General features: G+C 44.8%; 2 protein-coding genes across 3 annotated transcripts in view; one reads left to right on the top strand and one right to left on the bottom strand.

Moving 5' to 3' along the window:
- LOC141148417 (demethylmenaquinone methyltransferase-like) overlaps positions 1–17284 on the top strand; it is a 90264-nt gene extending 72980 nt beyond the window's left edge. Inside the window, exons 7-8 of one of the 2 annotated variants that reach the window (XM_073635912.1) lie at positions 2727–2864; positions 16524–17284. In XM_073635912.1, coding sequence (XP_073492013.1) covers positions 2727–2864; positions 16524–16614 — 229 coding nt within the window. In that variant the 3' untranslated portion in view covers positions 16615–17284. Of the gene's footprint in view, positions 1–2726; positions 2865–8131; positions 8485–16523 lie in introns of those variants that run through there. The other variant, XM_073635911.1, reaches the window with a different exon arrangement.
- Positions 1–23063, bottom strand: part of LOC141148415 (uncharacterized) — a 332754-nt gene that overhangs the window by 187985 nt on the left and 121706 nt on the right. The window lies entirely within an intron of this gene.

A 23063-nucleotide genomic window follows, 5' to 3' on the forward strand; every position in this document is an offset into this window, starting at 1 on the left:
CCCAAGTGCTCATGGGGCCCAATTAGGGCTGGCTCCGATCTAGGGGAATTGCATGACGGAGGTCAGGTGGCATGGCATTGGTAACTGCACTGCACACAAGTTACTTGGCAGCAGCGACAGGGGAGAGGCAGGCTGCGTGTGTATCTTTCCCCACTCCTCCCTCCCCTTTGTCCTTTCAGTCAAATGGGAGAATAGACAGCGACTCTAATCAGGTAAGCCGCCCACCTTCCTGCCCGCTCTCCCCATTGGCCACAGCAGAGGGCCAATCAGAAGACACTGGGGAAGCATCATGAGAAATGTAGTCCAAGAAGATTGGCGGCCCCAGGTGTGTCCACAGACAGCAGGCTATAGCCCCAGCATGCATGCACTCTGCTAAGGGGAGAGAGAGAGCCTGGAACCAGGAAAAAGCAGAGGAATTGACTGCTAATAGAAAAGAAAAAGAGAGGACTGTGTTGGAGGAAGTCAATGAAGGAGCCACACTGTACCCGCACCACCAGAGAGCTATGCTGTACCCCTGTACCCGCACCACCAGAGAGGAAGCCACGCTGTACCCCTGTACCCACACCACCAGAGAGGGAGCCACTCTGTAACCCTGTACCCGCACCACCAGAGAGGGAGCCACGCTGTACCCCTGTACCCGCACCACCAGAGAGGGAGCCACGCTGTACCCCTGTACCCGCACCACCAGAGAGGGAGCCACTCTGTACCCGCACCACCAGAGAGGGAGCCACTCTGTACCCGCACCACCAGAGAGGGAGCCACGATGTACCCGCACCACCAGAGAGAGAGAGCCATGCTGTACCTGCACCACCAAAGGGGCAGAAAAATGGAGCCACTGCCAGGGTACAGATGTGTTAAACTACTGACCAGAGTTGGCCTGGGCAACCCAGAGTGAGCGAACACCCAGTGGAGGGATCACTGCTGCGGTTTTGCTGGGTCTGGTAAGCGGGCCTGTCGGCCATTATCTATTACTGCTCCTAGGGACTGGGCCATTAGGAAGCGTCTAACCTGCTATCCTCTAGGCCCTACTAATCGCCACAATGAGCTCCAACGCTGGGCCTCTGATAGGGGGTGGGGGGTGACACCATCCCTAGTGACGCCACTGCTTTAGTCTTAGTAGCAGGGCTGACTGAGCGGGTTCCAGCAGCACTTTCTGCTTGACATCTCCAAGCTGTCACCTCTGATTTATTGCTGAATACCTGTCACCGTGGCGCCACTACACCTACTCCGACCTCTACACACCACCTTACATATTACTGACCTCTACACACTGCCCTACCTATTACTGATTTCTACACACCAACCTACCTATTACTGACCTCTACACACCACCTTACCTATTACTGTCCTCTACACACTGCCCTACCTATTACTGACTTCTACACACCGCCCTACCTACTACTGACCTCTACACACCAACCTACCTATTGCTGACCTCTACACACCACCCTACCTATTACTGACCTGTACACACCGCCCTACCTATTACTGACCTCTACACACCACCCTACCTATTACTGACCTCTACACACCACCCTACCTATTACTGACCTCTGCACACCACCCTACCTATTACTGACCTCTACACACCACCCTACCTATTACTGACCTCTACACACCACCCTACCTATTACTGACCTCTACACACCACCTTACCTATTACTGACCTCTGTACACCACCCTACCTATTACTGACCTTTATACACTGGCTTACCTATTATGCCAAGGAACAACCCACTTGCGGAGTATAGGGGAGCGCCATCTGCCAGGGAAGCGGAGGATCAGGTAAGGAAAAATGCTTTTACTCTCCCTTAGGCTGGGTTTACAACTATGCAAATTGGATGCGGGTTTCCCAATTTGCATATCAGGAAATTGTGACTGGCTCCCTATGGAGCCGGCTCACACATCTCCAGTGCGGCTCCGCTGCAAATTTGCACAGAGGTCCTGTGCATCTTTTGGTCCGTTTCAGGTTCGACTTCAGCCCAAAATTCGGGCTGAAATCGGACCTAAAATGGTAAATGGAGACGCAGCGGACCCCTGCTGTGTGTCGCATGCAGCAATAGTGTGCATCCAGCCTTAGAATAAGCAAGCAATTAACATTGCAGTGCAGGCTCAGCCCACTGCAAGGGAGTTGGGCTTTAATGTATTACTAACATACAGTATACTTTCTATGTGCTGCAGAAGCTGCAATTAGTTGTCAGGCTTGTATTGGTATTATCTGTATTATATCCCTTATACAGCGCCACAGCATATGATCCCACCATATAGATAACTGACAATAGAAATGTAAAGATTGCATTTGTTTTAAAGGGGTTGTAAACCCTCACGTTTTTTCACCTTAATGCATACTATGCGTTAAGGTGAAAAAAATGTTGACACTGACCGGCCTCCCAGCCCCCCCATTTTACTCACCTGAGCCTGTTTGTTCCCACGGCAGAGATGCACTCTACCTCTCTGCCCATTGTCTTGGCTCTTGATTGGATAGATTGATAGCAGCACAGCCATTGGCTTCCCCTGCTGTCACTCAAATTCAATGACGCGGGCGCCGGGGGGCGGAACCTGGTCTTGCATTCTGTGTCTATGGACACAAATGCTGGACTCAGGAGCGAGTGCAAAACGAACTGCACAGTGGAGGTAAGTATGATACATTTGTTATTAAAAAAAAAAAAAGGGTTTAGTAACCCTTTAACCTCTTTCTTAACTCACAGTGCTGTTTGCCTTTGCAGGATAGAAAACATTGTGACCAAGTTTCGAGTGCCATTGGCAAGGGTGCTGGGTATTATTCAGACCTTCCCCATGTACCCGATCTATCTTGAGACTAAGCCTGAGGAAGCGAAGGAAATGATGAGAACAGCAGAGGAAAGGTGAGAATGGAGGTGAATGGGATAGGAAATGGCAGCAGGGAACAGAGGACAAGAAAGGAACAAATTGTACAGCAGTGTTGTCACCCTGAGGACAGAGCGATCTTAGCTATACAAGTGAGGTTTGTTTTGAATTTTAATATTTTTCCAATTTCCAAAGAGAATAAAATAGAATAGAATAACATAGCATATAACCATCTGAAATTCGAATTTCAAATAGAATATATTTGAATATGAAAGAATAGAACAGACTATGATAGAAAAAGAATAGAATTTAAAGTGGAGTTCCACCCAAAAATGGAACTTCCACTTTTTGGATTCCCCCCCCCCCTCCGGTGTCACATTTGGCACCTTTCAGGGGGGAGGAGGGAGCAGATACCTGTCTAATACAGGTATTTGCTCCCACTTCCTGGCATAGATCATAGACACAGAATACAGCAGGGACCTGAGAGGACGTGCAGCGCGACTCGCGCATGCGCAGTAGGGAACCAGGAAGTGAAGCCGCACGGCTTCACTTCCTTATTCCCTTACTGAGAATGGTGGCGGCAGCAGCCGAGAGCGGAAGGATGCACCGGCTTCGGCTGCCGACACCGCGGGCTCCCTGGACAGGTAAGTGTCCCTATATTAAAAGTCAACAGCTACAGTATTTGTAGCTGCTCGCTTTTAATATTTTTTTTTTCAGCAAACCTCTGCTTTAAAAAAACAATAGAATAGAATATAACCATTTCCCAAAATTCAAATAGAATCAATTTGCATTTGAATGGAATAGAAAAGAATAGAATAGAAAATAACAATAGAAAAACCAGACTAGATTAGAATAGACTATAGAAAAGAATAGAATAAACAATATAATAAAAAAAAACAGTAAAATAGAAAGAGTATAATAATTTCCCAAAATTCAAATAGAATCAATTTGAATAGATTAAAATAGGAAGATGGTTATATTCATTCTATTCTGGGTTTTTTCTATACTATTTTCTATTCTATAATTTTTTTTATTCTTTTCTATTTGAATTTTAGAAGATGGTTATAATCTTTCTATTGTATTCTATTATTTTTTTATTTAGTTCTGTTATATTTTCTATCCTATTTTGGTCTGTTTTACTCATATTATATTCTTTTCTTTTCTATTATATTCCTTTATTTTATTCTCTTTTGAAATTGGAAAACGTTTCAAATTCGAAAATGATTTGAAAACGAATTCCGAAAATGAATGAAACAAATTTAATCAAACGAGTTCATGTAGATAACGAATCAAAACAAAACAAATTTTTTCGTTCTGCACAGGTCTAATCCTTAGCAAGACCCTTCACTGCCAGGTCCATACGTCATACAGACCAGACAGCTGGGTGTTTTACACACAAATCACTGTGGCTGCAACATCGGGATTGTGTGTAAATCTGGCAAGCACACTCCTGCCTGCCAGGTGGAAGCTCAAGGGCTCTGCTTTCCCACCTGTGGGCCTGGGACCCCAGCACATAATTAAATATATATTACAAATGCTATAAATCTATCCTCTATTTTGTAGATGCTATAACTTTTGCGCAAACTAATCAATATATGCTTATTGTGCTTTTTATGTTTATTTTTGGAAAGAGCGTAGCTCCACCTCTTAACAGGAAACACTGCGTGACAATGCCCCTTTAAAATCAGCTGCTTCCACCCTGCCATCCGTTTTAGTGTTTCCTTTACCATGGTGGAAGCACCGCTGGGGAACCAGAGGGGCTGCACTCTCTCCAAGGAGGGGGTTTTGGCAGTACCGTTTTTTTTTTCTGTCATCAAACCAGTCCAGCTCCCTCCCGCACGAGAGGGGGCTTTCTCCGGTGCCCATTCCTTCGCTGGCTCACAGGAGTAAGGGTCCACTGGTGGTCGTCTGCCCCGGGTGCTGGGGGGGGGCTGCGGGTGCGCTCAGATGGAGCGTCCATGCCAGATCTCCACATGTCGACGCCTAGTCCTAGATGGCGGGTGACGTCATTTCCGGGGGGCGTAGACTTCTGGCGGGGCGTAGCAGCACATGGTTCTGGCTGGAGGAAGGGGCGGGACGGGCCGGGACTTCCTTCCGCTCCTGAGCGATGGACGGCAGAGGAGCTTCATTTAGGAAGCACACAGGCGGCTGCTGCGGCGCTCATGATGGAGGAGACAGAGTCGTCGGCAGCGATGGCGGATGCAGGCGCCCAGGTTCCCGGCCAGGCCCAGGTAGGAGAGGTGCAGAGGCACCTCTTTCCTTTCTTCACTGGGTGGTTGTTTGTTTGGTGTGATAGTTAGAGCCTGCAGCTGTCTGCTAGGATGACACGTTCCGTTAGCAGTTCAGCATGGAGGGAGACTCTGAGGCACGATGTGATAGGCACTGTGTGGTAAAGTTGGTGGAGTTCCCTTTACAGGAGATCTGATGATTGGGCCAGAATTAGAGACCGTCCTTGATAGAACGGCGAACAAGAAGAAAACTTTTCCACAGAAAAAGTGGTGCAGCAAAGGAAGAATTTACGTCCTTTTTTAGCAAGCCCATAAAGAAAAAGATCAGACCCAGAAAAGACCCTGGAATCCTCAAAGGGGGAGAGGCAGAGGAGGGGGTCTCTTTAGACCCCCCGAGCAAACCTCAAAAAAGCAATGACGATCATCTACCAGTAGGCGGGAGGTTGCAGGACTTCCTGCCAGGTTGGGAAAAAGCAAGCAACAAAAAGCCACTTTGTTCTGAATCTAATCAGTCAAGGCTATCAGCTAGAATTTTCATAGACACCCTAAGCCGGTTTTACATTGCAAGCCTTCTGAGGGATCAGGAAAAAGCCCTGGCGATGACGTCTCTTCTGAGAGAACTGATGCAACAGGGTGTTATTTCCCAAGTCCCGAAGGACCAAGAAGAGAGGGGTTTTTTTTTACTCCCACATTTTCTTGATCAAGAAACCATCTAGGAAATTTTGTCTGATTCTCAACCTGAAGATTCTGAACCAATCTAGTACAAAAGGTTTCGGATGGACACAATTTTCTCTGTGAAGAATTTACTCACCCCCAACTGTTACGTGACATCCATCGACCTGAGGGATGCTTATCTCCATATACCAAATGCAGCTACATCGCAGAAATTCCTAGCAGTCAATTGGGGGGGGGATTTGGCACCTTCAGTTCAGGGCACTGCCCTTCGGCCTTTCCTCCTCTCCCAGAGTGTTTACGAAAGTGATGGCAGAGACTCTGGAGTCCCTGAGACTGAAGCAGATCTCCATAGTGCCTTATCTGTATGATCTACTTCTGTTCGCAGAAACAAAAGATCAGTTAGTGCAGCCCTCAAAAATTCCACTCGCCTGCTCGCATTTTGCGAGTGGATTTTAAGGGCTGTCGAGGAAGTGCTGCCTGGGAGCTGGAGGGGGGGGTCGAGGGGCAGGCACAGGCAGGTTGTATGGGAGTCCTTCTCAGAGAGGAGAAGAGAGGAGAGCAGGCGGCCAGATCATCAGAGTGTGAGGAATATTACTAGCGGCTTTCATTTCAATAGCTGTGGGTTCCCCGCACTCACTGTCACACACAGCCCTGCCCCCTGGTCCCGGGACTTTGATAGACAGATCAACCGGGACAACTGACGTGTATCAAAGTTCCCCGGCTGGGGAGCGGGGCTGTATGTGACTCCGAGCGGCGGGAACACACTGCTATTGAAATGAAAGCTGTTCTAGTGATGTAGGAACAGCAATCTGGCTCCTCCTCTAGTCAGTCAGATCCTCCCACAGAAAGAAACACCTAGCAGGGAACATATTTAACACCTTGATCGCCCCCTAGTGTTAACCCCTTCCTTAACAGTGACATTTACACAGTAATCAGTGCATTTTTATATCTATCCGTCGCAATGTCGCAGTCCTGCTAAAAATCACAGATCGTCGCCATTACTATTAAAAAAAAAATATTAAAAATGCCATAAATCTATCCCCTATTTTGTAGATGCTATAACCTTTGTGCAAACCAATCAATATGTGCTTATTGCAATATTTTTGATAAGAAAAAAAAAAAATGTAGAAGAATACATATCAGCCTAAACCGATGAAGACATTTCTTTTTTTACATTTTTTTGGGGATATTTATTATAGCAAATAGTATAAAATATTTTTTTTGCTTTTAAAAATGTTGGCTTTTTTTTGTTTATAGCGCAAGCAATAAAAACCGCAGAGGTGATCAAATAGCACCAAAAGAAAGCTCTATTTGTGGGAAAACAAGGACATCAATTTGCAAATGTCATTTAAAGTGACGCAAAAAAAAAATCGCAAAAATGGCCTGGTCATTAAGGGGGTAAATCCTTTCGGGGCTGAAGTAGTTAAGCATGTGTGCAAAAAAATTTAAAAACTTCAGCAAAAGGGCTAAGTAAGCAAAAAATGAAAGCCCAAATCCAACTAACACCTTTTAAAGCTATTACAGCAATAGTTTTTTTTTTTTGTTTGTTTTTTTTCTTGGGTTATTTTTAATAAAAGATCCATGCCACTGTAGAAACTTGGGGCTGGTCTGTACTGGGGTACAGACCTTCTGTTATGGGACTGGAGAAGTGCAGCTAGAGTATAATTAAATTGCAATTGCTGTTGGCACGATCTGTGAATTCCCTCCGCCCTGGTGGTAGACAGAAGTGGTAATTTTCATTCATCCTTTCTGGACTTTGATGATGCAGCTGTGGGGGAACAGCCACAGGGCCCTCAGCAGCTGCTGTCAGACAGAAGGAGAGGGCAGCACTGCAAGGGAAAGGGCATACCAGGGGCCTGGTGAAAACAGGTGACATGGAGGCTCAAAAGGGGGCCAGGACAAAAGGGAGGTGGGGGTGATCAGAGCGGGGGGGGGGGACAAATACTAGAACCAATTCCCCTCCAGTGCAGCCAGAGGGAGAGAAGGAAAAGCCGGGAGCACTACAGGGGGAGCCTCAAGAGGATCAGTGTCAGCGATAGGGCAGTACAGCCTGTTCTCCTGCTCAGCAGATTCCTGGGCCCCCCTTTTGAACTGATTGGCCTGGTACAGGAGGGCCAGCTGTATGGCCTTATCCACGGTCCTGACACACAGCCCCCTAAATTATAAAAAAAATAACAGGACTTCACAGGAAGATGGTGATGTGGGTTTTGGGGATGGAATATGCATCAATGATTCATGTTACACTATATATATATGAATGTAATATTAGCATGATCCAAAAAGGTTGACTGAGCCTTTAACCCCATTGGAAGCCACCTAAAAACAGTTTTGAGTGGAGTTGGGTAAAAGATTCAATCTTTGGGAATGTTCTCAGACTATACTGTACATGATTCCTGTTTCAGGTGCCTTCAGCTCATGGGGACGTCCTCCAGTGAAACAGAGGTTGAAATGTGGCTACAAAATGTTCTGATATTGGCTTCTAAACCGCAGTGAAGGCAGATTTTTGAAAACCAATACTGAACCCTGCAAGACATGGCTGGAACCCCTGCTAATCAGAATTTTACCATATCAACGTTCTGTTAATAGTTTCAATATATCCGATGTACAAATGGAAAAATCTAGCACAATCTGCTCTGTATAAAATCAAACCATGAAGTAAATATATACACCTAAGAGTTAACAATGAGACAAAACGATCAAATGTGACAATGTAGCAAAAAGTCCAGATAAAGAGAAACATATCTAAATGTATAAATTTGTATATTTTTGTGATCATTTATCTTCAACTACCACTGTGTATGAATCCCTTCTAATAGCTCAGTCCCATACACCAGTGCCTACAAAGAACTCACCAGAGGGTATTGACCTTATTATGACTTTCTGTCTACAGTTCTTGATTAACCTCTTCACGGCAGCTTTAGGCACATATGTGGCAGGTGGTACTTAACACCCATCCTCTGCATATATGCATTCCTGTGGTGTTCTGGGGGGCATTCAATCAGCACCACTAGAATTGTGACTGAACTGTCACTGACTGCTCATAGTCAACTACCGACGATAGGGAGTTGGTAGGACAGTCTCCAGATGACGTCATCACTGTGCAGCCAATTACAGTGCTCAGGATGATCAGGAACCCTTCCTACCAGTCTCAGGTGTTATGACCTGGTAGTGACAAGAGGTTAAATCAAGAGGCTGCGGGAGCAGGGACACACAGCGGCTGGCAGGAGGACCTGTTGGCGCATCATTGAGGGCTGGCTACAATAGCATGGAAGAGATAGCTAGCTCCTGATAAATAAGGAAGGGAGTATGGCGGTGCAGTCTTTGGTTTGTGGTACAAGGCTAAATTTGGTGAACAGATATGCAGAGTTGTCTCCAGAAAACATACTTGACAGGTAAGAGGGGATGAAAAAAAGCATTGGGAGCCTGGTATGATACCATCTCATGGCATCTCTTACTCACCTATTGAAACGACTATGCTGTAGCCCCCGGCTTTCTTCTTTGTCAGGAGGTATTCTGTGAAAAGGCATGCTCAGGTCCCTCTTCTCAATGGGGGGAGATCTGCTAAAATATGTGCACACAGAATCTGGTGACCAACCAGACCAGTAACCAACCAGCTTCTGACTTCAGCTTGTTCAGTGATGCTTTGACAATAAAACCTAGAAGCTGATTGGTTCGGCGACTGGGTTCGGGCTGAATATTGGCTGTTTGAACACCCAAATTATCAGGGCGTTTGACCGTTTGTTTGGCCCGCCGAATGACCACCATGCACTGCGTCGCAGCACAGTGCAATGGAAGCCCTGATTGGCTGAAGCAATGAAAGATTTGCCCAATAAGGGCACAGAGCACTGTCAAAGCCATGATTGGCGAAGGTAATGATGACTCTATCCAACCATGGCTCATTGCTCTTAGTCCCACCCGACACTATAAAAATATTCTTCTCATAGCAGCCATTTGTAGTGTGATATCGGCGTGGAGAGAGATGGAACATGGCTCTGTTCAGTGTTACTAGAGAGTTAGTGTGCTATTGTGGTTCTATTGTCAGTGTAGAATGTCAGTTTAGTGTGAATCTAGTGATAGTTTAGTGTGACCATTAATTTTTACTTTAGTATCAGTTTATTTTGTCAGGGAAGGTTTCCTGTAGTATATTTTAGTGCACGTTTAACAAAGTATATTTCGTATTACTGCAGTATATTGCACTGTGTCTGTGTAGTGCAGGGATGTGCGGTGAGGTCAGTGGCTGGTGAGGCACTGGATAGTATCAGAGCCAGATACACACATACGCTGTGAACGTTAGAGCGAGAGCAATACTTCTAGCACTAGACCCCCTCTGTAACTCTATACATGTAACCTGTAAAAAATTTTAAAGCATCACCTATTGGGATTTTTAAGTACTGAAGTTTTGCTCCATTTCACAAGTGTGCACAATTTTAAAGCGTGACATGTTAGGTATCTATTTACTTGGCGTAACATCATCTTTCACATTATACAAAAACAATTGGGCTAACTTGAGTGTTTTTTGTTTTTTTTTGTTTATTCATCAAACAGTTTCTTTCCAAAAAAAGGGGGTTTGAAAAATTGCTACGCGAATACCGTGTAACATAAAAAGTTGCAACAACCACCATTTTATTCCCTATGGTGTCTGCTAATATATATATATATATATATATATATATATATATATATATATATATATATATTGGACTGAGTGGCAAGGGGTTAATTACCATAAGTAATATATACTTATATTTACTATATTTTCAAAAAACTGTACTCAAGTAGGTGGCTTAACGGAACAAATTACTGAAGTTTGAAGTTAACTTCCAACCAGTAATTTCACAGTAAATAAATAATAAATGAACATATAACATAATAATATAGGATTTAGCTTGTACTTTTTCAACAGCAGAAGATTCTCATTCTCCCTGTTAACTGTGTGAGTAAACCCCAGTACACAAAGCTCCCCTCTCCTCCCACCCCCCAATACAGAGCTCCCTCCACCCCCAGATCCCCAGAACAGAGGTCCCCCTCCTCAGTGCACAAAGCTCACCTCTCCTCCCACCCCCCAATGCAGAGATCCCTCCACCCCTAGACCCCCATAACAGAGGTCCCCCTCTCTAGTACACAAACCTCACCTCTCCTCCCACCCCCTTCCCGCCAATACAAAGCTCCCTCCACCCCTAGACCCCAGAACAGAGGAACACTCTAATCTCTAGTACATAAAGCTCACCTCTCCTCCCACCCCCCAATACAGAGCTCCTCCCACCCCTAGCCTCATCAGAACAGAGGTCGCCCTCCTCCCCAGTACACAAAGCTCACCTCTCCTCCCACCCCCCAATACAGAGCTCCCTCCACCCCTAGACCCCCATAACAGAGGTCCCCCTCTCTAGTACACAAACCTCACCTCTTCTCCCACCCCCTTCCCCCCCAATACAGAACTCCCTCCACCCCTAGACCCCCAGAACAGATGAACCCTCTAATCCCTAGTACATAAAGCTCACCTCTCTTCGCACCTCCCATCCCTAGCTCCCCAGAACAGAGGTTCCCCCTCCTACCCAGTACAGAACTGCCCACTCCGTAGCAAACCCCCCAATAAACAGATCTCCCCAGTGCCGGACTTAGTCCTTGGGGGACACTTCAAGTTTGTGGGGCCCCTCAACATAGAATATATGACAAATAAGAAAGTGAACTGAAATGTATGATAAACCGCATTTGGAATAAAAAAAAAGTTGGAGTCCCGAAGAAGACACTTGTCTGATTTTTTTTTCTTAACTTTATTGACTGTAATAATATACATTACACAGGTAATGGAAACTGGCAAGTCATTCATCACTGTTATGCATCACACCAGTGCCAGGACAAGGGGTGGGCAGAAGGGTGGCTGCCCTGGGCACTGTGGTATTGGGTGAGGTGGGGGGGCACCTCGAGGAGATTGAGGGAAGGGGATTTGTGTTGAGACGGGGGATTTTGGGGCAGCAGGAGGTAAAAATTGTTCCAGGAGGGAAAATTTGGGGGAAGGTATGCTAGGAATGGTAATTTAGTGGGTTTTGTGTTGGGACGGGGATGGGGGAAGAAGATTTGTGCTAGGAGGGGGGATTCGGGGGTCCCTGACGGAAAACGCAAGTAGGTTCTGGGATACTTTCCTTATGCCACATGTACTGAGTCTACCCTCCTATTTATGCGACACCACGGACCTCCTTCGACACATTGAGGGGGTCCCGGTCCCTTCAGAGGGCATCCGGGAGGCTGGGACCTTCTTGATGGAGCAGGATAGGAACACCTGGTCCCTGAATCATTTTCTATTCAAGTTACTTCAGTTTTTTTTTTTACTAAAAATTACTTCATTTATATGGACCAGGTTTACCTGCAAACTCTGGGAGTTGCCATGGGCACATCATGTGCACCTTCTCTATTTGGGAGTATGGGAGAGAACTGTCTTTGCTGATGAGTCTCTACAATCCTTTCAAAATCGTGTCCTTTGTTGGTACAGGTTTATCGACGATCTCTTCGTCATCTGGACAGGAGCCAAACCCGACCTTAATGAATTTATTGATCACCTGAATATGAATCAGTTTAACTTACGCTGCACTTTCAGTTTTGATCGCAATCACATCCCTTTCCTTGACTTAAAGATTGTCAAGGATTCCCGTGGCCAAATTGGTACAGATCTTTACCGCAAGCCCACAGCAGGCAACACACTGCTTCATGCCTCTAGTGCCCATCCCCGCTCTCTGGTACGCAGAATCCCATATGCCCAATATCTTAGGCTACGCCATAACTGCACAGGGGATTTTTATATTCAGGCTGCTGGCTTATGTGAGTGTCTTTTAGCACGGGGGTATACTCAGACCAATCTCAAGAAGGCCTTTAACAAGACCTCTGCACGGACCAGATCGTCATTACTCTATGGCCCTCCTCCTGTAAAGCAGCCAGCAACTGTCAAATTAGTTACCAAATTTTCTGCCCACCACAGTGTACTACCGAGCCTCATTTCGGATCATTGGCATCTTTTAACTGACCATTATGTTCTGGGGAAGTATGTCAGGTCCAACCCAGAATTAGTGTTCCGCAGGGCAACTTTCCTTCGAGACAGACTTACCAGTGGCCACTATTGGGCGGAACCCCCAGCGGTCACTGGCCCCAGGGTACCTTTCATTGTAACCATTGTCCACGGTGCCCCTGGAAAGAGCGTAGCTCCACCTCTTAACAGGAAACACTGCGTGACAATGCCCCTTTAAAATCAGCTGCTTCCACCCTGCCATCCATTTTAGTGTTTCCTCCACCATGGTGGAAGCACTGCTGGGGAACCAGAGGGGCTGCACTCTCTACAAGGAGGGGGTTTTGGCAGTACCTTTTTTTTCTGTCATCAGACCAGTTCAGCTCCCTCCCACATGAGAGGGGGGTTGCTCCGGTGCCCATTCCTTCACTGGCTCACAGGAGTAAGGGTCCACTGGTGGTCCGGGTGCTCGAGGGGGGGCTGCGGTTGCGCTCAGATGGAGCGTCCATGCCAGGTCTCCACATGTCGGCGCCGAGTCCCAGATAGCGGGTGACATCATTTCCGGGGGCATAGACTTCTGGCGGGGCGTAGCAGCACGTGGTTCTGGCTGGAGGAAGGGGCGGGTCGTCTGGCCGGGACTTCCTTCCGCTCCTGAGCGATGGACGCCAGAGGAGCTTCATTTAAGAAGCACACAGGCGGCTGCTGTGGCACTCATGATGGAGGAGACAGAGTCGTCGGCAGCGATGGCGGATGCAGGCGCCCAGGTTCCCGGCCAGGCCCAGGTAGGAGAGGTGCAGAGGCACCTCTTTCCTTTCTTCACTGGGTGGTTGTTTGATTGGGGTGATAGTTAGAGCCTGCAGCTGTCTGCTAGGATGACACATTCTGTTAGCAATTCAGCATGGAGGGAGACTCTGGGGCACGATGAGGAGTATGCTTTGGGCACTGTGTGGTAAAGTTGGTGGAATTCCCTTTACAGGAGATCTGATGATTGGGCCAGAATTAGAGACCGTCCTTGATAGAACGACGAACAAGAAGAAACCTTTTCCACAGAAAAAAGTGGTGCAGCAAAGGAAGAATTTTCGTTCTTTTCAGCAAGCCCATAAAGAAAAAGATCAGACCCAGAAAAGACCCTGGAATCCTCAAAGGGGGAGAGGCAGAGGAGGGGGGCTCTTTAGACCCCCCGAGCAAACCTCAAAAAAGCAATGACGACCATCTACCAGTAAGCGGGAGGTTGCAGGCCTTCCTGCCAGGTTGGGAAAAAGCGACAAAAAGCCACTTTGTTCTGAATCTAATCAGTCAAGGCTATCAGCTAGAATTTTCATAGACACCCCAAGCCAGTTTTACATTACATGCCTTCTGAGGGATCAGGAAAAAGCCCTGGCGATGAAGTCTCTTCTGAGAGAACTGATGCAACAGGGTGTTGTTTCCCAAGTCCCGAAGGACCAAGAAGGGAGGGTTTTCTTTACTCCCACATTTTCTTGATGAAGAAACCATCTGGGAAATTTTGCCTGATTCTCAACCTGAAGATTCTGAACCAATCTATAAAGTACAAAAGGTTTTGGATGGACACAATTTTCTCTGTGAAGAATTTACTCACCCCCAACTGTTACCTGAGGGATGCTTATCTCCATATACCAAATGCAGCTACATCGCAGAAATTCCTGCGACTAGCAGTCAATTGGGGGGGGATTTGGCAACTTCAGTTCAGGGTGCTGCCCTTCGGCCTTTCCTCCCCTCCCAGAGTGTTAACGAAAGTGATGGCAGAGACTCTGTGCCTTATCTGTATGATCTACTTCTGTTCGCAGAAACAAAAGATCAGGTAGTGCAGCCCTCAAAAATTCCACTCGCCTGCTCACATTTTGCGAGTGGATTTTGAGGGCTGTCGAGGAGTGCTGCCAGGGAGCGGGGGGGGGGGGTCAAAGGGCAGGCAGGTTGTATGGGAGTCCTACTCACAGAGGGGAAGAGAGGAGAGCAGGCGGCCAGATCATCAGAGTGTGAGGAACATCACTAGCGGCTTTCATTTCAATAGCTGTGGGTTTCCTGCACTCACTGTCACACACAGCCCTGCCCCCTGGTCCCGGGACTTTGATAGACAGATCAACCGGGACAACTGACGTGTATCAAAGTTCCCCGGCTGGGGGGCGGGGCTGTATGTGACTCCGAGCGGTGGGAACACACTGCTATTGAAATGAAAGCTGTTCTAGTGATGTAGGAACAGCAATCTGGCTCCTCCTCTAGTCAGTCAGATCCTCCCACAGAAAGAAACACCTAGCAGGGAACATATTTAACACCTTGATTGCCCCCTAGTGTTAACCCCTTCCTTACCAGTGGCATTTACACAGTAATCAGTGCATTTTTATATCTGTCCGTCGCAATGTCGCAGTCCCGCTAAAAATCACAGATCGTTGCCATTACTATTAAAAAAAAAATATATTAAAAATGCCATAAATCTATCCCCTATTTTGTAGATGCTATAACCTTTGTGCAAACCAATCAATATGTGCTTATTGCAATATTTTTGGTAAAAAAAAAAAATGTAGAAAAATATATATCAGCCTAAACTGATGAAGACATCTCTTTTTTTACATTTTTTTGGGGATATTTATTATAGCAAATAGTAAAAAATATTTTTTTTTTTTTCAAAATTGTGGCTTTTTTTTGTTTATAGCACAAAAAATAAAAACCGCAGAGGTGATCAAATACCACCAAAAGAAAGCTCTATTTGTGGGAAAACAAGGACATCAATTTGCAAATGTCATTTAAAGTGACGCAAAAAATCACAAAAAATAGCCTGGTCAGTAAAGGGGTAAATCCTTCCGGGGCTGAAGTGGTTAAGCATGTGTGCAAAAATATGAAAAAACTTCAGCGAAAGGGCTAAGTAAGCAAAAAATTAAAGCCCAAATCCAACTAACACCTTTTAAAGCTATTACAGCAATAGGTTTTTTTGTTTGTTTTTTTTCTTGGGTTATTTTTAATAAAAGATCCATGCCGCTGTAGAAACTTGGGGCTGGTCTGTACGGGGGTACAGACCTTCTGTTATGGGACTGGAGAAGTGCAGCTAGAGTATAATTGAATTGCAATTGCTGCTGGCACGCTCTGTGAATTCTCTCTGCCCTGGTGGTAGACAGAAGTGGTAATTTTCATTCATCCTTTCTGGACTTTGATGATGCAGCTGTGGGGGAACAGCCACAGGGCCCTCAGCAGCTGCTGTCAGACAGAAGGAGAGGGCAGCACTGCAAGGGAAAGGGCATACCGGGGGCCTGGTGAAAACAGGTGACATGGGGGCTCAAAAGGGGGCCAGGACAAAAGGGAGGTGGGGGTGATCAGAGCGGGGGGGACACAAATACTAGAACCAATTCCCCTGCAGTTTAGCCAGAGGGAGAGAAGGAGAAGCCAGGAGCACTACAGGGGGAGCCTCAAGAGGATCAGTGTCAGCGATTGGGCAGTACAGCCTGTTCTCCTGCTCAGCAGATTCCTGGGCCCCCCTTTTGAACTGATTGGCCCGGTACAGGAGGGCCAGCTGTATGGCCTTATTCACAGTCCTGACACACAGCCCCCTAAATTATAAAAAAAATAACTTCACAGGAAGATGGTGATGTGGGTTTTGGGGATGGAGTATGCATCAATGATTTATGTTGCACTATATATATGACTGTAATATTAGCATGATCCAAAAAGGTTGACAGAGCCTTTAACCCCATTGGAAGCCACCTAAAAACAGTTTTGAGTGGAGTTAGGTTTGGAAAGATTCAATCTTTGGGAATGTTCTCAGACTATAGTGTATATGATTCCTGTTTCAGGTGCCTTCAGCTCATGGGGACGTCCTCCAGTGAAACGGAGGTTGAAATGTGGCTACAAAATGTTCTGATATTGGCTTCTAAACCGGAGTGAAGGCAGATTTTTGAAAACCAATGCTGAACCCTGCAAGACATGGCTGGAATCCCTGCTAATCAGAATTTTACCATATCAATGTTCTGTTAATAGTTTCAATATATCAGATGTACAAATGGAAAAATCTAGCACAATCTGCTCTGTATAAAATCAAACCATGAAGTAAATGTATACACCTAATGCCCCGTACACACGGTCGGATTTTCCGATGGAAAATGTCCGATCGGAGCGTGTTGTCGGAAATTCCGACCGTGTGTGGGCTCCATCGGACATTTTCCATCGGATTTTCCGACACACAAAGTTGGACAGCAGGAGATAAAATTTTCCGACAACAAAATCCGTTGTCGGAAATTCCGATCGTGTGTACACAAATCCGACGGACAAAGTGCCACGCATGCTCAGAATAAATAAAGGGATGAAAGTTATTGGCCACTGCCCCGTTTATAGTCCCGACGTACGTGTTTTACGTCCCCGCGTTTAGAACGATCGGATTTTCCGACAACTTTGTGTGACCGTGTGCATGCAAGACAAGTTTGAGCCAACATCCGTCGGAAAAAATCCTAGGATTTTGTTGTCGGAATGTCCGAACAAAGTCCGACCGTGTGTACGCCCTATAAGAGTTAACAATGACACAAAATGATCAAATGTGACAATGTAGCAAAAAGTCCAAATAAAGAGAAACATATCTAAATGTATAAATTTGTATCTTTTTGTGATCATTTATCTTCAACTACCATTGTGTATGAATCCCTTCTAATAGCTCAGTCCCATACACCAGTGCCTACAAAGAACTCACCAGAGGGTATTGACCTTATTATGACTTTCTGTCTACAGTTCTTAATTAACCTCTTTACGGCAGCTTTAGGTACATATGTGGCAGGTGGTACTTAACACCCATCCTCTGCATTCCTGTGGTGTTCTGGGGGGCATTCAATCAGCACCACTAGAATTGTGACTGAACTGTCACTGACTGCTCATAGTCAACTACCGACGATAGGGAGTTGGTAGGACAGTCTCCAGATGACGTCATCACTGTGCAGCCAATTGCAGTGTTCAGGATGATCAGGAACCCTTCCTACCAGTCTCAGGTGTTATGACCTGGTAGTGACAAGAGGTTAAATCAAGAGGCTGCAGGAGTATGGCGGTGCAGTCTTTGGTTTTTTGTACAAGGCTAAATTTGGTGAACAGATATGCAGAGTTGTCTCCAGAAAACATACTTGACAGGTAAGAGGGGATGAAAAAAAGCATTGGGAGCCTGGTATGATACCATCTCATGGCATCTCTTACTCACCTATTGAAACGACTATGCTGTAGCCCCCAGCTTTCTTCTTTGTCAGGAGGTATTCTGTGAAAAGTCATGCTCAGGGCCCTCTTCTCAATGGGGGAGATCTGCTAAAATTGGTGCACACAGAATCTGGTGACCAACCAGACCAGTAACCAACCAGCTTCTGACTTCAGCTTGTTCAATGATGCTTTGAAAATAAAACCTAGAAGCTGATTGGTTTGGCAACTGAGTTCGGGCTGAATATTGGCTGTTGAACACCCAAATTATCAGGGCGTTTGACCGTTTGTTTGGCCCGCCGAATGACCACCATGCACTGCGTCGCAGCACAGTGCAATGGAAGCCCTGATTGGCTGAAGCAATGAAAGATTTGCCCAATAAGGGCACAGAGCACTGTCAAAGCCATGATTGGCGAAAGTAATGATGACTCTATCCAATCATGGCTCATTGCTCTTAGTCCCACCCGACACTATAAAAATATTCTTCTCATAGCAGCCATTTGTAGTGTGATATCGGCATGGAGAGAGATGGAACATGGCTCTGTTCAATGTTACTAGAGAGTTAGTGTGCTATTGTGGTTCTATTGTCAGTGTAGAATGTCAGTTTAGTGTGAATCTAGTGATAGTTTAGTGTGACCATTAATTTTTACTTTAGTATCAGTTTATTTTGTCAGGGAAGGTTTCCTGTAGTATATTTTAGTGCACGTTTAACAAAGTATATTTCAGTGCAGTATTACTGCAGTATATTGCAGTGTGTCTGTGTACTGCAGTGCAGTGAGGTGCGGTGAGGTCAGTGGCTGGTGAGGCACTGGATAGTATCAGAGCCAGATACACACATACGCTGCGAACGTTTGAGCGAGAGCAATACTTCTAGCACTAGACCTCCTCTGTAACTCTAAACATGTAACCTGTAAAAAATTTTAAAGCACCTATTGGGATTTTTAAGTACTAAAGTTTTGTGCCATTCCACAAGTGTGCACAATTTTAAAGCGTGACATGTTAGGTATCTATTTACTTGACGTAACATCATCTTTCACATTATACAAAAACAATTGGGCTAACTTGAGTGTTTTTTTTTTTTGTTTATTCATCAAACAGTTTCTACAGGTTATACAATTTATACGTATGAATATGCATAAGATATGGATGTGTATTAAGTGTATTCTATGTGTGATATAGGTGTGATCGTATAGTTTAGTCCAATCAATGTCTATGTCTTCTTAGTTGCAAAAGAACAGTTAAATTGGTGTATACATCATGTGACTCTCAAAAAATGAAATTTCAGCAATATTTGGTCGGTTCAGACTGGTTTTGATAAGGAAGTCTTTTTTAGCAGCTTTCTGGGTTCTTATCAGTAGTTTGTGCCGTCACATATCCTGTAGTTTTGTTTTCCGAGGAATTGAAACACAAGTGAAGGAGAAGGAAGGAAAATTTAAAGTGATAATATATATATGTATATATATATATATATATATATATATATATATATATATATATATATATATATATAGCTCAACATTATCAGACCCCTATAATTCTACTCAGTGGTGGTTGGTGTCTGCGCACTCAGTAATGTGTAAATCTATTTGTCAGCCAATGCTTTGGACTTATTGTCCTCGGCTGTCATGTCTCCAATCCTTATGTACTTTCATCTATCTGTTAAAGCAGACTGATTGCTAACTGTGACTGACCTATCTGGAGTATTCCCAGTATTGCTGTCGCTATGCTGCCACAGCCTCCTCCTATCTTTGGGACATACTGCCCCCCCCTGCCCATACATTGCCCCCGGCATCTATATAGGATACATGTGATTGATAAGGTGGGTCTGTGTTTTCTGATTTGGACATGTATGTTATGTCTATGGTGTATAGTTACTTTCCCTGTTTTATTTCCCTATCCGTTTTCTCCCCCCCTTCTCTAGTCCTTTCCCCTTCCTTCTATGTTGTCTCCCCCCCCTTTCCCCCCCTCCCCGTTTCCCCCCCTTCCTTTCCTCCCCTTTCCCCTCCCCTTTTTCTCCTGAAGAAGCGGTGGTAACCGTGAAACATGTAGAGGATCTCGCCAGGATAGACATCTCAGCTCCCCTTCATTGGGGTTTATTTGTCTATTATCTGCTTTCATTACTGTGCACGGTTTTGAGTGCACATTGTATGTACTTTTGTACCAACTGTTTTTAACCATGTCTGTTCCTCAATAAATTGTAACATTTATTTTAAACTGGATTAATCCTTGTGTATCAAGATAGTCCTTGACTTTCTAGTGCTGAGGGGCATGTTTGGAGCAGCTCCAGGCACTTCACTTTCTTTCCAATATACAATAACTTAGGATGATGGTACCTACCTCTATCCCCAGATTACGCTGAATGAGGCTTCATTTACTATAAATGAATTCAAGGAGTTAAAAAGCAAAAGTGAGATGAATGTGAAAAGTTTAACCTCTTGTCCTCCAGAAGGTTTTGCCTTCGTCATAAACAGAGCGTATTTTGCTATTCATCACTGTACTACTTTAACTGGTAACTGCACAGTCATGCAATATTGTACTCCAAAATTTTTTTTTTTTCACTTTTTTTTTTACATTCTGTCACCAGTGCAGCACATCATCATATGATTAGGGATACTGACTAGGGAGAGTATGTAAGTGCTCCCCTAAACTGGAGCAGGCAAAATGACGTACATGTACTGTATGTGGCCTCTCGGCGGGTGGGCCTTGGCACCCAGCGGCTGCATATTTGCATGCATTAGTGTAAATACAGCTGTGCCGAGAGCAAGCGCCCTGCCCGACACAGTTTCTGGTGGCCAATCACGACGGTCACATGATCATAAACCCCGCCCCACTTTCCGGCATCCTAAACCCATTAAAGGGCCGGGAGATGCCGGCTCCATAGGGTTAAAGTGTTTGAAAAGGCTGAAGGCTTTTTACCTTCATACATTTTATGAAGTGCCCCAAGTGAGTCATGCTGGCCTGTGTTCTGGAAACACCAGTGTACCTCACTTTGAGTGTGACACGTTGATTTGCAGTTGAGAGACTTCAACGTGTGCTGTTCTTTGTTAATGAAGTCTATTCTCAGTCCCTGGCTGTGTTGTGGACAGACTGAGATTTAAACTGAAAGGGGATCCGAGGATGGACTTCGCCTTTGGGAATTGCGGTCCCTTGCACTATGGCATGGCCTACTGCTGTTTAATTACAGCCATGCCTCCTGTCCCCGGAGTTATCCCTAAGAAGAAGAGTGAAATATTGATGGACATTGGGGCTCCAAGGACACTGGGGTGCTTAGTTAGATAGGTAGACTAAGCTGTGTCAAAAAGCACAATTTCTCATCTCAAACTTGAAAATTGGACTGAAAATGTGATATATATGTCTATACAAGGACAGTTTTCTGGATACATTGACCAAAAGGTGGCGTGGCAGTGCCAACCTGAGTGAGTCCTGATCTACATACTGTCAAAATTGTTTAATAGAAGTTGCTAGAGTTCTTCTTCAGGATTGTTGTGAAAAGGGGTGGCACCCTCAAGTATATATATAGGGAGACAGAGAGAGAGAGATGTGTCATAGTGTGCATTTGCACTGTTTTTCTGCTCTCGGCTGAGGGTAATTAACATTCACTTATGTATATACTGCACTGTGGTATCGTAGGAATAGGATGTATTTCTATTCTGTGTTTTCTCCCTCTTTCAGGTGTTCCTGCACCCATTACGTCTTCCTTGGCTAAGGAGAGACAGTGACCTCCGCTTGCATAATAATGCTAATATTTTCTATTTTTCAGGTGTATATAGTAGATAGAAAGATAGGTGATAAGTCTGCTGTTATTGTGCTTCTCCCTTGTTGTTAGGTGGTACGCCGCACGTAAAATTGTAAATATTGTCTTTATTTTTCTGTCCTTGTGTGAACTGCCACTTGTCTAAGTACATATGCAATATACCTACTTCATGTGGTACGCCACATGTACTGTTATCTTGTTTATCCTTCCATGTTATCCTACCTATCCCAGTTTTTGCCAGGACATTCACTCTCAGGTTTGAGAGTTCCATTTTTTTTGTTGCAAACTCTGAGACATAGTTTCCTAGGCAGGGGGAGGATGTAGCACCCTGGTGTTTAAGCAGGATTGCTAATAAATTTAGTTTGCCAGGTGGTAATTTTCCTGGCTAATTGATAGAAGATCAATTGATTCCCCTCTAATTCTGGAATTGCTGTAGCTTTTCTCTTCTGTCACTAGGTGGCACTGTGGCTGGTGACATTAGAATGACAGGGGGCATTGCAAGGTCAGAGTATGAATGGATGGGGGGTGTCAGCCAATTGGCAGGGGTTTTTTTAGTGCCTTGGCCTGCTGGATGTAAAAGTTTGAGGTATTACTGTAATAACGATAATATCAATAATTCATATTGATGAGGAAAGTTCCAAGAAAATCCATTCAGTTCTCGTGTAAAAACTCAAAAATTGATTTAATAATAAAAGAGCAAAATGTTACAAAAACAATGTCAAAATGTAGAATATAAAAATAGCATCAATATGTTTCTTATTCTTGAAATGAAGATTAAATCAGATATGTGTGTGTAGATGTAGCAGCAAAGTCTTGTGATGTGTGTGTGTGTGTGGCTGTCCTCATGTCTCCTCAAGTGTCTCAAGTGTCTCCTCATGTCTGCCATCTCCCCTCCTGTTAGAAGCTTTCTACTCCTAAAATAGGCCCCCACCTTTTCTCATAAAGGCTGACTTAAAAGTTTGTGTTTGTCCTATAGTTCCACAGAACTTTGCGGGCTTTCAATGAGCAACTTTCCCTCCCACCTTTCTAAAAAGGTGGGGTTACTCATTCTACCACATTCCTGAGGTGTGGGCTAAGAGTGCTGTTTATAAAACCATTTTAAACATATATAATATAAGTTTCCTTTCTGACATCTAAATCAAATACTACATATCATTATATATGCAAATTATTTCATTGAATACGCAATGTTCTTGTTAATATCCTAATCAAGAAATATTGTAATATAAAGAAATTATGTTCTTAGCTAACATATTGAAACTTTGGGGGTTATTTATGAAAGGCAAATCCACTTTACACTACAAGTGCACTGAAGGTGCACTTGGAAGTGCAGTCACTCTAAATCTAAGGGGTAGATCTGAAATGAGTGGAAGCTCTGCTGATTTTATCATCCAATCATGTGCAAGCTAAAATG

The sequence above is a fragment of the Aquarana catesbeiana genome, linkage group LG06, assembly GCF_042186555.1.
Source record: "Aquarana catesbeiana isolate 2022-GZ linkage group LG06, ASM4218655v1, whole genome shotgun sequence".
NCBI lineage: Eukaryota > Metazoa > Chordata > Amphibia > Anura > Ranidae > Aquarana > Aquarana catesbeiana.